The sequence below is a fragment of the Microtus oregoni genome, unplaced genomic scaffold, assembly GCF_018167655.1.
Source record: "Microtus oregoni isolate MIOR12 unplaced genomic scaffold, Mior012 000002F_ref0000024, whole genome shotgun sequence".
Lineage (NCBI taxonomy): Eukaryota > Metazoa > Chordata > Mammalia > Rodentia > Cricetidae > Microtus > Microtus oregoni.
The window spans coordinates 45753328-45771195 of record NW_024543061.1 but is presented as its reverse complement, the minus strand read 5'-3'; the positions used below and the strand labels follow the sequence as shown (position 1 = coordinate 45771195).

Genomic DNA, 17868 nt, shown 5'->3' with positions numbered 1-17868 from the left:
CAGGATAAAATGTAGCAACAGTGATACGTCCCAAATTGAACTTTGGTCCTTTAGAAAGAGTGGGGAAAGCCATATGCTTCTTGGTTGCAGCACTTTAAACAACATTTTAAACAACAAAATCCACTGTCCTTGGTGAAATCCACATACGCTTTTTTATACATTATGGAGCACTAAATTCATACTCTGGACTAGAATGAACCAAACAAAGTCATCCAAGTTATGCAAAAGTATAAATAAATTGTTGTTTTGATAGGATCCTTTGAGTACCAAATGTACAATCACAACCAAATTAACAACTTAAAAGCCATTGCTAAAGGTATAATAGTGAAATAGTTTCCTTGAAAATGTCAAATAAACTGAGATATAAAATTGGCTATGCTCAGTGCCAAATGTATAGCTGCCTTAATTAAACACTTTTCAATTTGACACAAACTACAATCACTTGAAGAACATGAACCTCAATTGAGAAAATGCCACCAACCAGAATAGCCTTTGGGCAAGCGATTTTCTTGACTAACAGAAGGCCTTGCCCAGTTTGGGCTATGTTGCCCCTGGATAGGTGATCCTGGGTGTTATTGTCTTGACTGAGCAAGATTTGAGGAACAAGTTATTAAGGTTTACCATGCCCCCACGGTCTCTGTTTCAGTTTCTGCCTCCAGGTTCCTGCCTGAGGTCCTGCCTTTACTTCCCTCAGTGAAATATGTCTAGAAATATGCAAGCTAAACAAGCCTTTCCTCCTGAAATTACTTTTTGGCCAAGGTATGGTATCACAGTTATAGAACCTAAGTATTTTGACAAAAGTCGATACTTATCATTCCCCCCATTCACGTGACAGCAAGTATTATTTATATGTTGTATGTTATGAGTTCATCTCTCTAAATTAATATTGCTACCTAGGTATTTACTACAGATTCCTAGTCAAATGTCTCACCATGTTATATTCATAAAGTGAGAGCTTAAGTGGGAAAGAAGGGGAAGACAGAGCTTTAGGACAGCTGTATTCATTAAAACATTGCTTGGCCCATTAGTTCTGGTTTATCATTGGCCAATTCTTACGTCTTAATTTAACCCATTTTTATTAATCTGTGCATTGCCAAATGACTGTGGCCTTCCAGCAAGATTCTAACTGGCGTCCATCTCAGGCAGAAGGAACATGGTGTCTCTCACTATGCCCTTCTTCCTTCCAGCATTCAGTTCTGTCTTCTCTGCCTACCTAAGTTCTGCCCTATCAGGCCCAAAGTAGTTTGTTTATTCTTTAACTAATGAAAGCAACACATGAACAGAAGAACTTCCTACACCAAAGAGCTCCAAGGAAATAAGATAATAGTGAACTGATGGTCAGGATGCTTTTTAAAGGATTTACTGGAGAGGGGCAGAGGGGAAAAAAGCTAAAAACAAAACAAAAATGGAACCAAACTGTTCTTTGGCATTCCAGTTCTCCAGCTAGAATATTCTCTGAGGGGCTGCTTTGCAATCTATGCCTTTCCTGACCAAGTGCTGTATCCTGCTCTCATCATTTGTTTGACATTTGGCAGTTCATGTGTACTAATAGGGCTTTCCAGATGCAGCAGAGCTGATATACATATGAATTAACAGAGTTGGAGAAGCCTGCACAGGATCTTCATTTGATTAAGTTTGTCAAAATACCAGCATGGAGCCAGGGAAATTGGCACAAGGTCACACACTCCTAGACAAGAATGCATTTTTAAGTGCTTGCTGCTGGGAGACTGAAAGCATGTAGTCCTCAATGGAGTGACCCTGCATATGGCAACCATACATACACCAAGGCAGGCATTATGCTCAAAAGTAGTTGGCTGAATAATTCTATATGTGTGTGTGTGTGCTTATTTGTTTTGATTTTTTGCTTGTTTCAGAAAGAACATGAGTCTGTGGTGGTAGGGAGATGAGGGAGAACCTAGGAGAAATTGAGGAAGAGAAAAGAATATATTCAAGCTGGGCATTAGTGGCGCATGCCTTTAATCCCAGCACTTAGGAGGCAGAGGCAGGCGAATCTATATGAGTTCAAGACAAGCCTAGTCTACAAGAGCTAGTTCCAGGACAGGTTCCAAAGCTACAGAGAAACCCTATCTCAAAATGAAAATAACAAAAGAGACTATATTTAAAATATGCTGTACAAAATTATCAAAAATATTAACATAAAAATCTTATTCCTAAGATGTTGCAGCTCCTTTTAAATTCTTGACCTCATTTTAGTGTTTCTATACCACTAAGAAACAACATCTAATTTCAACTTTAGTGTAAGAACCTAGACTCTGGAGCTATTCATGACTTTCTCATATGATCTCAATCCAAATCTTTAGGAAATTGTTTCAATTATAATTTCTACACACATACTGAAGATGGTGAGATATTATCTGTTGACCACAATCAATGGTCTATGACCATTATCTGTCACCTCTATATTGTGGTCAACAGATGATATTCTTCTTATCAAAATTCCAAAAATGGAAATCACAGAAAGTGGGTTTTTCTTCTTTTCAATTTAATATATTCTGATCTCATTCAGGAAACAAAGCAAAATTAAATCAAAGGACTTAAAGGGTTTCAAAGTAGGATTTTTTATTTTCAATGACACTGCTATGAATGATTTAGTATGTCCACACTGATGTTTCTCTTGTTCCTTCAATAAGCCATATGCAATTCTAACATAGATCCTTGACATATGTATTTGTCTAAACTTTCTTTTCATAAAACTACTCTCTAATATGTTCATTTCTTTTCTAAAATGTCAATGAAGGTTTTTTTTAAACCTAAACAAGTTGTAGGAATTCCTACTATCTCCTATTCTCTGCTGCCTATTTTTCACCTTCTCGATAAATGTTGTGATTTGTATGAAAATCTTTACAATTTGTGAAGCAAAAGGCTGCCTTTTTTCTCCATTGTTCCCAAGGAAAATGGAAAAATCAAAAGCACTAATTACATTTAAAACATTTAGTGAGTGTTAGCATGCTCAATAACTTTGTGACATTATGAATATGATGTTAACATGTTACCTATCTTTTGCATATTCAATGAGATTTAGAAAATTAACAAGATAGACAAGCCATTATCAAAACTAACTAAAAGGTAAAGAAAGGAGAACATCCAAATTAACAAAATCAGAAATGAAAAGGGAGACATAGCAACAGACACTGAGGAAATTCAGAGATCATACTTTGAAAACTTGTACTTCACAGAAATTAAATTAGAAAATCTAAAAGAAATAAACAACTTTCTGGATATGTGCCACATACCTGGTGTGGGTGTCCTTCATTCTGTGTTGTTTTAATTGGATAATGAATAAAGAAGCTGCATTGGCCTGTTGATAGGGCAGAACTTAGGTAGGCAGGGAAGACAGAACTGAATACTGGGAGGAAAAAAGGCAGAGCCAGGAGAAGCCATGGATTCTCTGCCTGAGACAGACACTGGTTAGAATCTGGCCAGTAAGCCACAGCCATGTGGCAATACACAGATTAATAGAAATGGGTTAAATTAATATGTAAGAATTAGCTAATAAGAAGTTAAAGCTAATGAGCCAAGCAGTGGTTTATTTAATACAATTTCTGGGTGGTTATTTCAGTTCTGGGTGGCTGAGACAAACAAGTGGGCCCTTTTCTACACATACCAAAACAAAATCAAGACCAGATAAACAATTTAAAAAAGAGCTATAACTCCCAAGAAAATAGAAGCACTTGTTAAAGCCCTCTCAACCAAAAAAAAAAAAAAAAAAAAAAAGGAAGAAAAAAATACCCAGGACCAAATGGATGCGTGGAATTCTACCAGAATATCAAAAAGGAGCTAATACCAATATTCAAATTGTTTAACACAAGAGAAACAAAAGGAAGATTACCAATTTTTTATGAGTCCACAGTTATTCTGATACCCAAATCAGACAAAGATGCTTCAAAGAGACCAATCTACCTCATCAACATTGATGCAAAAACATTAATAAAATAATTACAAATCAAATCCAAAATTGCATAGAAAAAGATCATTCAACAATGATCAAGGAGACTTCACCCCAGAGTATAACATATGAAAATCTGCCAATGTAATCCACCATATAAATAAACTGAAAGAAAAAAACTTGATTATCTCATTAAATGTTGAAAAAGGCTTTGACAAATTTCAACACCTCTACAGAAGAAAGGTCTTGGAGTGATCAGTAATATGAGGAACATACTAAAACACAAAATAAAAAGGTCTTGAAGTGATCAGAAATACAAGAAACATAAAAGCAGTACAGAACCATTAACATCAGATTAAATGGAGAGAAACTCAAAAATATTCAACTAAAATCATGAACAAAACTCCATAACTAGCCATAGCACTAAGACAACAAAAGGTGATCAAAGAGATACTAATTGTGAAGGAAGTACTCAAACTTTCACTATTTACAGATGATATGATAGTATACATAAGTGACACTAAAATTCTACCAGTCATTTTCTACAGCTAATATAAGCCTTCAGTGATATGGTTGGATACAAGATTAACTCAAAAACTCAGTAGCCCTCCTCCATACAATTGATAATGTGAGAAAGAAATCAAAGAATCAACATTATTTCCAATATACAAATAATATAAAATATCTTGGTGTAACTCTAACCAGACAAGTGACAGAGCTAAATTACCAGTACTTTAAGTCTTTTAAGAAAGAAATAGAAGACAATATCTGAAAATGAAAATATCTCAGATGCTCTTGAAGCAGTAGGATTAACGCACTAATAAAAATGAAAATTTAACCAAGTGCAATCTACAGTTTCAATGTAATCCCCATCAAAATCCCAACAGAATTCTTTAAAGAACTTTAAAGAACAATATTCAACTTCATATGGAAAAAAAAATCCTAGGATAACTAAAACAATAAAGGAACTTCCAGAGGCATCACCAACCCTGACTTCAAGTTCTAATATATGTGTGTGTGTGTGTGTGTGTGTGTGTGTGTGTGCACATGCACACATGTGTGAATGCAGGTGAGGGTGTTGGTGCATGTTTGTATGCCATGTGTATGTTTTATTACTATAGTAATAAAAATCATGGTGTTGGCATAAAAACAGACAGGTAGATCAATGGAACTGAACTGAAGAATCTGATGTGAATCCACAGACCTATTAATACCTGATTTTTGGCAAAGAAGCCAAAATTATACAATGGAAAAAAGAAAGCATCTTCAACAGACAATATTGGTATAACTGGATGTCAACATGCAGAACATTCCAAATAGAACCTTATCTTTTTCCATGCACAAAACTTAAATTCAACTGGGTCAAAGACATCAACCTAAATCCAACCAAACTGATCCTGTTAGAAGAAAAAATAAAAGTTAGCTTTGAACACATTGGCACAGGAGACAACTTCCTAAATATAACAAAAATTAACAAATGAGACCTCCTGAAACTGAAAAGCTCCTGTAAAGAGAGCCTTCATCTAGTAACTAATGGAAGAAGATGCAGAGATCCACAGTTAAGAACTGGGCCAAGCTCTGACATTCCTATTGAAGAGAGGGAGGAGAGATTGTATGAATCAGGAGGTCAAAATCAGGACAGGGGAACCCACAGAGACAACTGACCTGAGCTTGTAGGAACTCATGGACTCTAGACCATCAGCTACGGAGCCTGCATGGCCCTCTGAATGTGGATGATAATTGTGTAGTTTGGTCTGTCTGTTGATCTTCTAGCAGTGGTAACAGGGACCTGCTCATGTTGCTTGAGCTGGCTTTTGGGAACCTCTTTCCCATGCTGGATTACCTTGCCCAGCCTTGATGTATGGTGAGGAGCTTTGTTCTGCCTCAACTTAGTGAGTCATGTTTGTTTTGTGATGCCCATGGGAGGCCTGCCTTTTTTAAATGAAGATGGAGGAGGAGTGGATAAAGAAGCAGGTAGATGGGAGGCAAGACAAGGGAATGGAAGGAGAGAAGGGAGGGGAAATGTGACCAGTATGTAAAAATAATGAAAAAAATAATTTAAAAATGTAAAAAAAAAATAGAAATCCACTGTGTAGCGAAATGTTATGGACTCATAATACTCGCTCCATTGTTTCTCTAGTGCTGGATTTACAAGTGTGCCTACAAAGATTGGTAAGAGGGATGTATCCCCATGTACCTGCAAGCAGTTCAGGGATGATGATAGCAAAGAACTTGTGGAAGTGGCCGGCCCGTGACTAACATAACTTATGACCTACTCCACAAGAAAGAGTGCACACCTGACACTGACTACATGACCAAGACTTAGAGGAGATCATCTCAGAGACCTAGGATAGAGCTAACACAATTTGGGGGAAAAAAAGTGTCAATGAGATGATTCCTAAAGATATTCTGCTATACTCAAAGATCAGAGCCTAATCTAATTGCCATCAGAAGGTCATCATCTAGCAACTGATGGGAGCAGATGCAGAGACCCACAGTCAAACACTAGACAAAGCCAGAGTAACCCCCGGGAGAGGAAAGGAAGGATTATAGGAGTCAGAGTCGTCAAGGGCACCACAAGAACATGGCCCACAAAATCAACTAAGCAAGGATTATAGGTAAGCACAGAAATTGGGGCAATTAAGACAGATTCTGAATGGGTTTGAGATAAGCCCTCTGGATTTATCTTATGGTTATGTAGATTGCTGTTCTTATGAGACTCCCGGTAATGGGAGTTGGGGCATGTCTCTGATGTTTTATTTGTGCCTGGAACACCTTCCTTACTACTGGGTTGCCCTGTGTTCAGCCATGGCATGTGGATTTTTTTCAAGTCTTATTGTATCTTGTGAAGACATATTCTTAGATTTCCCTGGGAGGCCTGTTCTTTTTTTTTTTTTTAAAGGAAACCGAATATATTGATCTAGGAGACAGGGGATATGGGGGTATGGACTAGGAGGAGTGGAAGAAGCGGAAACTGTGGTCAGGAACTATGAGAGAAGAATAAAAATTTTCATGATTAAAAAGAGATGTGATGAATGCATTGTGAATTGTTTGACCAGATAAGAAAAAACCATTTTTATTTGTTCCAGAAACAGAAAACATACCAACTAGGAGGAAGGGGTCATGAAAGTTTGGAATTTTTCTCAATGTAATTTTCCTCTCTCTCTCTCTCTCTCTCTCTCTCTCTCTCTCTCTCTCTCCCTCACACACACACGCAATGCTGTTTTGAGTCATTCCGTTGGATGATTTTCAATTTAAGTTAAACTGTCAACTACTTTATGACAGGAACACAAATATTAGGCTCACAAAACACAAAACAGTGCTATTTTCTTCCCACAGGCACAGCTGATCTCAACCACTGGCACACAGTCATTGATTTTACCAGAGAAATGGGCCAGAAAATAATAAATGACAGTTCCTTTAAAATAAACTAGAAATTCACAAATATTGTGAAAGCAGAACTAAAAGGTTCATACCCCAAATTATAAGGCAGATTCAGCGTCTTCAATGGTGAAAACTATTATCTCATAGAAATGTTGATTTTTGATTTTTTTTAAATGTGGCTAATTTCTTTATTCTTTTATTTTAAAATAAACTGTCCTGTTGATTCACAAGTCTTGATGTAAAGAGGGTACCAGATCATGAAAGACATAATTATGACGTCCCCATTCAGCAGGAAGCAGTTTGGAGAGAAAAAACTGTGCCCATGTTCCCAAATATTGTTTATAAATGTTCTTTTACATTTAAAGGGGGATATGATATAGGTATGAATAATTTGCCTTGGTATGGACTTTAAGGTCAATTTTGTTATATGTATATGTATTTCTGATATTGATTAAGGTATTGTGATTGTGTAGTTCATTTAAAATGTAATGTATAGTTAGGAAATATAGGTTGTTAATGGATAATCATCTATAATAGTCAATCTTGTAGTCATACTAGTTAGATTTACTAGATATGTAGAGATATATTTCAGTTAAATAGGCATTCTTCATATCTGTCAAAGACTACAGAATATGGCATTTAATGTTTTAATAACTTAGGGCTTTTCATAACAATGAGACACGTCTGCTCCTGGCAGCACAAGTTACTTCAAGAGGAAGATGGGCATCGAAGAGGCGCCTTAGGGAGTTGGTTAGCCATTTGGGCAAGAAACTCCTCTTGCCTGGACTGTTGCATAAACTGGACACATAGAATCCACAGAGAGAGGACTGCTGAACTTGCCTAAAGGTGAGATAATCTTTCGGGTTTCTTGATTCATGAAAGAGTCTGCCAGACATTCTGCAGGACACAGCAGAAAATGACTGAACTGTCTTTGAAATTTCCTGCTTCGTGGAAATGTCTGCTGGACACTATGGGCATGTAGGCCGAAGATGGAATCCCCAACAGTACAGAGGAATTTTGGGTGACACGGCTTGTATTACTACAGCGGGTAGAAGGTAGGGGAGAAAGTGAAAAGGAGAAGAGAAGGGGAGGGTTGAGGAGAACTTAAGGGAATGAGATAGTCGAGATAGAGGAAGGACAGATATGAAAGCAAGGAAAGAGATATCTTGATTGAGGGAGTCATTATGGGGTTAGCAAAAAACCTGTCTCTAGAAAAATTCCCAGGAATCCACAAGGATAACCTCAGCTAAGACACTAAGCAATAAAGGAGAGGGAGCTCAAACTGTCCTTGCCCTGTAGTCAGACTGATGATTATCTTAAATATCACCATAAAATCTTTGTACAACAGCAGATGGAAACAGAGGCAGAGAATCACATCAGAGCACTGGACTGAGCTCCCAAGATCCATTTGAAGAGTGGAAGGAGTGAGAATATGAGCAAGGGGGTCAAGACCATAAAGGGTTCACCCACTGAGACAGTTTGCCTGAGCTAATTGGAGCTCACCAACTCCAGCTGGACTGGGAGTGAACAAGCAAGGGATCAAAATGAAAATGGTTGACAGTTAAGGTAGACTGAGGGGCCACTGACAGTGGCACTGGGATTTGTCTCTACTACGTGTACTGGCTTTTTGGGATCCTCTTCTCTTTGGATGTATACCTTGCTCAACCTAGATGTAGTGGGGAGGGCCTTGGACTTTCCACAGATATAGGTTCCTTGCCCTCTTTTAGGATTGGAGAGGGAAGGGAGGACGGTTTATGGAGGGCTTGGAGGTGAGTAGGCAGAGGGAATTTGAATTGGTATTTTAAAGTAATAAAATAATAGTAATAACAATAATGATAAAATAAAATGCCCTAGGATGAATTAACAGAAACCTGCTGATGGGTACTTAAAAATAGTATCTATTAGTGGCACACACTCTCAACACTTGGGAGGCAGAGGCAAGCAGATCTCTGTGAGTTCAAAGCTAGCCTGGTCTATAGGTGGAGTTCCAGGACATACTGTAAAGCTACAGAGAAATCCTGTCTCAAACCCAAACAAAAACAAACAAACAAACAAAAAAAACAAAAACAAAAACAAAAAACAATCTAACAATGAGAAATCATCTATTTATTTATATATTATGAGAGATAGAGATATTTAGATACTTATATGGGTGTACTTATGTATATATGTACATACATACACACATATAAACATATATACTTATCTTGCTCTCAAAATATATAAATAAACATATGTTTAGAGAGAGAGAATGAACATATAGGCTATGTCATTTTGCCATTATGTCCATGACCCCAAACCAGCTCTTTATCTCTAAACATGTATTATCTTAGTAATATATTTCAGAGACAAGAAATTTGCTGATACAGATATCATAAGATTAAATGAGACTGAATACTAAGATTAATAAAGATTATAATAAAATATTAAGATTAATTAAAAAATCACCCCTGATTTTATTAAAATATTATATACTAAAATGATAGCTTATATCATGATTATTTTCTTTATATACTCAGGGGATGCTTTTCCATTTCACGAGCCCATTCTTTGTTAGAATAGCTTCAGCCTCCCTAAAATTCTCCCCATTTCCCCCAGAGGGACAGCATCTCTACACTTTTGGTTACTGCTAAATTTGGGAAGAAAGCATTCACAAAACATTAGTATGAGAGGTCAGTTTTCTTCTATTCATGTGAAAGGAATGATAACTTCTTAATCCTATCTGTTCAGTTGTAGGAATATCATAATTTATGTTCTATTGTTGTTATATTGGCATGTTATGCTGGATAATATTGTTATATCAGGTTAAATTTTTATATTATATTATGCTGTGTTGTAACGCTATATTACAGGAAGAAATTTCTCCCATGGGGATTCTTAAATATTGTCTTCTCCATTCTCATAAAGACTCAAAAACAAATCAAAGTACTAACCCACCAAAGTTTACACTGTGGAACCAATGAGTTTATTGTGCCCACTTAAGTAGTTTGATTGTGAGTTTGTGGACAGGAGTAATGGTGGCCTCAAAGCAATTGCACAGGAAGGTCTATAGCCAATGTAAAATGCAATTTCCATGACGGCTATTTGCATAGCAATGTAGGTAGAGTCTCATTCTATTAACCTCCCCAGATTATGTAATGTATCATGTAATGTATCACTATGGGTACAACCTCAGTCCAGGCCATGTGCAATGAAGGCAAAGTTGCACACAAATGTTTAGAAACGTTAACTGCGATATAAGATAAAGGGCCAATAGGCTGTCACAAGCCCTTCCTTTCATGAAGTAATGTCAACAGTCCAGCCTTCACGATCTGTGGCAAACAGGCACAGCTAATCTCATGAAGAATGCAGCTTTTCTGGCTGAATGACTATATTCTATAATACTTACATTGTTGATATGTTATGCTATTAGTCAGCATTTATATGGAAACTCCATGCGATGGAGGACGGTCATTGGTTAATTAATAAAGAAACTGCTTGGCCCTGATAGGACAGAAAATTAGGTAGGCAGAGTAGACAGAACAGAATGCTGGGAGAAAGAAGCCGAGTCAGGCAGTTGCCATGATGATTCCACCCAACACAGACACAGGTTAAGATCTTCCCTGGTAAGCCACCTCGTGGGCTACACAGATTATTAGAAATGGGTTAGATCAGTATGTAAGAGCTAGCCAATAAGAGGCTGGAACTAATGGGCCAGGCAATGTTTAAAAGAATACAGTTCCGTGTAATTATTTCAGGTAAAGCTAGCCGGGTGGCAGGACACAGCCCGCCACTCCTCATACAACAGAGTGGCGTACAACAGAGTGGCCTTCCACTCCATCAACATCCATGAACTCTTTTTCATATCTTATTTTGGGGCACAGACACTTTTTTGACAGAAAGTCTTATAGAACTCAAAAACGTTAATTATTTCCCTTGTGTTCTTAGAATATTTCTTTATAAAACATATTTAAATATATTTCAAATACTTCTATTGTTAAGAGATGATTTCAATATAATTTTGTGAACATACTAGAGGAACAATAAAACACACTCATATGCTAATAATATCAAAATTATTATGACTTTTCCCTTTATGTAGAAAGACTTTTTGCACACACTTACTATATGTGTGTGGACAGAAAGGCACAGAACTAACTTGTACATAATTTGTTTAAAAACCATCAGCCTTTATGACCTGCTGTCACTATGGAGTCTATAACTGATTTCTAAGAGAAGCAATATTGATATCAGCACATAAGAATTAGAATTATGTTGACTCATGGAGATAGACACACAAAAAAAAAAACCAAAATAAATAAGATAAATATTTTATTTTACTTGAAAAAAATGTGCCAGGAGGTAGTGGCACATGCTTTTAATTCTAGCATGTGGGAGGCAGAAGCAGGTGGATAATTGTGAGTTCGAGACCTACTAATCTACAGAATGAGTTTCAAGATAGCCCAGGACTGATTCACGGAGAAACCCTTTCTCAAAAAAGAGAGAAGAAGAAGAAGAAGAAGAAGAAGAAGAAGAAGAAGAAGAAGAAGAAGGAGGAGGAGGAGAAGAAGAAGAAGAGAGGAAAAAGAAGAAGAATGAATGAATGTAAAAGTGCCACATCTCAGCACAACTAACAAAAATTTTCGGCAAAGTAGCTGATAAAAGTCAATAACTTAAAAGTAGAGAAAACAATTCTAATGGGGAAAAATTGCAAACAAATAGCAGACACTTAGGAGAACTCAGGGAAATAAAAAGCTCGTAATGAAAGTATGACCCAGAAGAAATATGTAGCAAAAGCCATGAGAAGACACAAAGATATATTATGTTCTACTTCAAAACTATTATTCCATCAAACCTTTTGTCAAAGAGATAAATTTACTTTTGATCAATGATAAAATTTTCCAGGAGGAAATTGTTATGCTACCCAGAAATCATCATTGTCAGATATTCATGGAATGATTCTGATCATTGCCAATGGAAATAGGCAAACTTGCATTCACTCTCATCTAAGAGTCTTGTTCCTTATGAAGTTCTTACTTTAATGTATTCAGTGTTATCCACTGATTTAGTTTCATAGGACTCATTACATGGCAGTAAGGCCTTTTTGTTTTAAAAGAATGTTTTAAATGACTGTTTTTACTTGAGTGTGTGTGTGTGTGTGTGTGTGTGTGTGTGTGTGTTTGTGTGGTTTACTCACAATTATTTTTCATTTCAATCATCCATGATTAAACCAAGACTGAAAAATTTTCAACACTGCCAGGAATCTTTGAATATAGTCAAAGGACCAAAGGACCTAGTGTTTCCTTATTTTTCAATACCAGACATTGTTACAAGAATAGAATTTTCCATAAGCTCAAGAAAGAAAAAAAGAAACTATCCGAAACATAAGAAATGTTTGTGTGCACTTTACAAGAATATAACTTGATGCTGAGACAGCATTGTGCACATAGCAATTCTCTAACACCTTAGGTGAACATAATGCCATATTTGTTAGGAGTGAGGAAAAATATATTGTTAGCTTCTAATTAGGTTTCTTTGCTTTTTGTGCTGGCACATCACAAAGGTGATATGAAATGAAAATAATAATAAAATATTTTAAAGACTTATAAAGAAGATTTAGTTTAACATTAGAAGCACAAATTTGCCTTTTATCTTAAAGGAATATGTTTGATCTTTTTAAGAACTCTCCCGTTTTTGTATGGAAGCTAATATGAATAGGCAGTATGAATGTCTGGGATGCCTACATGGGACAATTTCCAGTAGACTCTGCTTAAAACCTTTTAGCTTAAACTATAAAAAAAAATTAAATAATTTTAATTTTCATTTTTATTAAGGTACATTATATAAGTCAAATTAATTTAGATATAAGGCACTGTTAATAATGTTTGCCTAATTCTATGTAAGAAGAAGCTGATTTTCAGAGTTCATTGACATATACATTGTCCTGATCATCATCAGTTTCATCTACTCAGATCATCAGATCATCTACTACATCAGATCATCTACTCAGTTTTATAGCAGGCCCAGCACCAGCACTGTTTAGAGCTCCCAGCATCATCTTGTCAGGGACATATTTGTCCAGTAGCTAAAAGAAGAGATTTTTTTTGTTTTGCTGTGTTTTGTTTGTTTTGTTTATTATTTTTTTTTTAGACAGAGTTTCTCTGTTAGCTTATGAAGCCTGTCCTGTAACTTGCTCTGTAGGCTAGCCTCAAACTCAGATATATCTACCTGTCTCTGCCTCCATAGTGCTGGGATTAAAAGTGTGAGCCACCACTGCCCAGATATGAAGAGTATTTTAAATAAAATCATTAGATTGCAGGATTGTCTAGGTGGCTGGTGAACTTCCTGGAGCTTTCTCATATCCTAAGAATGTAGGTGAAATGTCAGTTATTCTAGGATGTTGTGTGCCTCCTTTACCTTCCGATGGAGCCCAAGGATTGGCTGACACAAACTACCCACAACATACCTCCAAAATGTGGTGGTGGGCCACAGAGGAGCACCACACCTTGACCTTCTCGGACAGACACTGTGCTTCTGGTTTTGGTTTCAAAGTCTTCAATATCTTAGAAAACAAAGAAAACAGGTTTAGAATTCCTTACTTTTCAGCGTTTCATAAAAATCTGGATGTCTTAAATGAAACTTATTTTGATTGTTATGAGTAGCAGATACTCAAATTAGGCTGAAGAGAATATGGAGATAATGGATAATTTATCTGCAGTTGAGATTCATTCACAAAGTCTTTCTGTCTTTTGTTTACATTCAGTAAAGATTTGATAAAAACATTTGTTATGGCTACTCACTATGTTTGCTTTTATTCTCTCAGACAGTTTGTAAGCCAACAGGTGGTCTTCTAAGCATAGCTCATACTTAATATGTCAGGACAAAGTGTATTTAAAAGTGTATGCTTGCTGTGTAGTGGTAGCTCATGCCTTTAATCTCAACATTCAGAAGGCAGAGGCAGGTGGATTTCTGTGAGTTCAAGGCTATCATGATCTATGGGGAGAGTTCCAGGACAGCCAGAACTCTTACACAGAGAAGCCCTGCCTTGAAAAACCAACCAACCAACCAACCAAAAAACAAACAGAAGTAAATAAATAAAAATAAATAAATAAATAAATAAATAATGGTTATGCAGCCAATATGCTAAAGCCTGCCTTCTTAGATTAATGGCTGATGTCTCATGGTTAGAGAATGTCTCAGATTTATGATATAGCAGCCTGAGAAACAAAGCTGTCACTGACAGCACCTATGAGATAGCACATCCTCTACTGTCTACATTCCCTCAGAAAGCTGTCTCTCTAAGTTACTTGAGATGTGTGATTTGATTCCCTGCATTGAGAAAGTCTAAAAATTCAGAAATGGGTGAAACCTTCATAAACCATGGAGCTAATGTTTAAATCTCTCAACATTCCTAGAAAAAATAAACGAACCTGCAGTAATGGGCAAATGCCCAATTCCCTCTGAACATCAATGTCTTCATCTGTAAAATACATCTCTCTCTTCATGCATTCATTCATTCATTCATTCTCTCACTCACTCACTCATTTAGTAAACAGATCTGCCTTCTAAAGGATAGGAATGTTGTTTATGTGCAGGAGCTATATTTTAGTAATAACAATTAATAGCAAAGATCTGACTTACTGTTATTCTGTTGAGCATCTAAAAGGAAAATCAGATGTACCAAATAAAAGTACATTGTTAACAGAGTGACCATTTGGAAACAGAGTTTTCTGTCTGTAAGGATCTATTCTCAATTCTTCAGTAGTAGCAGGGTTGAAATCAAACATACTTATCTAACTAGATGGTACGTTCTCCAGAGTTCTTTGTATGTATGTATTTCATATATATATATATATATATATATATATATATATATCAGAAAAGTAACAGTTCCTGTGTTTGAGAATGCAACTCTACAAACATTCAGGGTTCCTTCTCACTCAACTTCACTAACTCTTGACACAACAAGAATACAAAATCCAAGCAACTTCTATTCAAAAGTTACTTTTCAGACATGAATGATGGAGGAAGGTCATTGGCTAATAAAGAAACTGCCTTGGCCCATCTGATAGGGCAGAATTTAGATAGACGAAGTAAAAAGAACAGAATGCTGGGAGGAAGAGGAAGTGAGCTCAGAAATCATGCAGCTCCTCTCAGAGCCAGACGCAATGAAGCAAGCCGCCAGGTCAGACATGCTGAATCTTTCCCGGTGAGCGCACCTAGTGGTGCTACACAGATTATTAGAAATGGGCTAATTTAATACATGAAAATTAGCCTAGAAGAGGCTAGATATAATGGGCCAGGCAGTGTTAAAAAGAATACAGTTTGTGTGTTGTTATTTCGGGGCATAAGTTACTACAGGTAATTGATGCTGCTGAGGGAGGAAGAATCACTCTGCTTTCGGGATGGAATACTGGGAGGTGGCTCAAGTCCAAGTGGTGGCCACATACCCATGTGCCTATGCACAGCCATAACTGGACTCTATGTATTATTAATGAATAATAATGTAATGAAATGAAGCTTAGTCGGAGATGGACTGGGGGCTCTCTAGGAGGAGGTGGACATTGGAAATGATGGATGGATATGATCACTATATGTTGTATAAATATATGGCACATTAAAAATGAGTTTAAGCCGGGCCGTGGTGGCGCACGCCTTTAATCCCAGCACTCGGGAGGCAGAGGCAGGCGTATCTCTGTGAGTTCGAGACCAGCCTGGTCTACAAGAGCTAGTTCCAGGACAGGCTCCAAAACCACAGAGAAACCCTGTCTCGAAAAACCGAAAAAAAAAAAAAAATGAGTTTAATTATTTTTAAAGCAGGCTGTATGGATCAAAACTGCAAGTTCTATTGTGCTTGAGGCATTTATTGAGTGATCTCTTTATTACTGTAATTTAACCTTTTACCTTCAGACATCCTTCAAAGGAAATGAAAAAAGCACAGACCTAATATAGCATATGAGGACCAAGCTTGGTTATGTCAGGGAAAGGAGACTCTTCCTTCCATAAATAAAAATAAATGAGATTAACGTTCTAGATGTACAGACTTCATAGTGCAAAGAAGCCACTTCTGCTGTCATTCGGCAGACAATTTGGGTTCTGAAATCAATATTCATATGGACTATACTAATATAAAAGAAAAATATTTGTTTAAAAGTAATAATAAATCATCTTGTAAATCATACCTGCTTCAATTAAACAGAAAGAAGCTATCAATTCAGAGCAGATTGATTTGGAAAATACATAAAGTATGCATGGTAGTGTGTACCTGTAATTTCAAAACCAAGAAGACATTTAAAGGAGAATCACAAGATAGACTTAGCTGCCTAAAACACATTGCTTAATGTCATATTGTTAAACAATAGGAGAGAAACATATTTCTGAATAAATCTATAGTATACTGAATTGCAAAAGAAATACAATAAGAACATACATATGATATATAAGCAACTTAATAAACTGTTACAAAGTATCATATAAAAGGGATATTTTAAAAATCTTTCATATTGTTTATACTGGAAGGTTATCTGATATATGTCAGTTCCTTCATGAACATTTTGTAATCCCTGTGTACTTTACATTAGAGTATGTTTTAAGGTTGTTTAAAGTCCCACTATAGTATGATCTGAAAAGTTATACATATTATAACAAAGAAGATGTTATAGTAGTGGCATGTTGTCTTTGGAACATCTCATCCATGGATAGGGGAAATATACAGTATAGATGTATAAGAAGAGGATTTATGAACAAATAAATTACTTAAAGCTATATTAACAAATATGGAGTGACACTATAAATTTTAATATGAAGCATTTAGCAAATATGTCTCTAGATTTAAATAGTGAAAACATGAACTGTTCAGAGGTGGAGTAACAATGAGATAAGAGGAAGTAATAAGAGAAAGATAAAGGGAAAAGAGAAAATACGGAATGAGCAATGAAGATGTAAAAAAAAAGTTTAGACAGAAATTGTTCATCATCTGTGATACTGGGAAAACAAATTTAGTGACATTTTCAGACAAAACCAACTGTAGATAAGGGCTTGTGGTTCAGAGGCATACAATTCAACTCTTCAGAGCAAGCTGGAAACAAGAGGGAAGATTTATGAAGAACATGAAAGGCGTTGGAGAACGCTACTGATTAGTTTGTTGGCTAAGCTAGAAAAGCTATCAAAGGGTATGTGGAGGGACAGCCCTTTGTAAGAAAATGCAATCGGGAGAAGTGATCTGGGTGTGAATATAAAATGGACTACAGAGTATTCACTGAATAGAATAAAAACTGGATAGTCCAAATCTCCAGATGAAACTGGAAAGAGAATATTTGCTAGTTTATTTGCGAGGAGGGGTTTGATCCTACGTAATGTGATGGCTTTGTGGGAGCCTAGCCAGTTTGGATGTTCACCTTCCTAGATATGGATGGAGGTGGGAGGTCCTAGGTCTTACCACAGGGCAGAAAACCCTGACTGCTCTTTGGACTGGAGAGGGAGGGGGAAAGGAGTGGGGGGAGGGGGAGAAGGGTGGGAGGAGGGGGAGGGAAATGGGAGGCTGGGAGGAGGTGGAAACTTGTTTTTTTTTTTTCTCCTTTTCTCAATAAAAAAAGAAA

The 17868-nt window shown here is 36.6% G+C and overlaps 1 protein-coding gene across 4 annotated transcripts in view; it reads right to left on the bottom strand.

Moving 5' to 3' along the window:
• Positions 1-17868, bottom strand: part of Cntn6 (contactin 6) — a 355535-nt gene that overhangs the window by 142872 nt on the left and 194795 nt on the right. For all 4 annotated transcript variants that reach the window (XM_041634298.1, XM_041634331.1, XM_041634320.1 and 1 more), the window contains exon 5: positions 13737-13832. In XM_041634298.1, coding sequence (XP_041490232.1) covers positions 13737-13832 — 96 coding nt within the window. The remainder of the gene's footprint in view (positions 1-13736; positions 13833-17868) is intronic.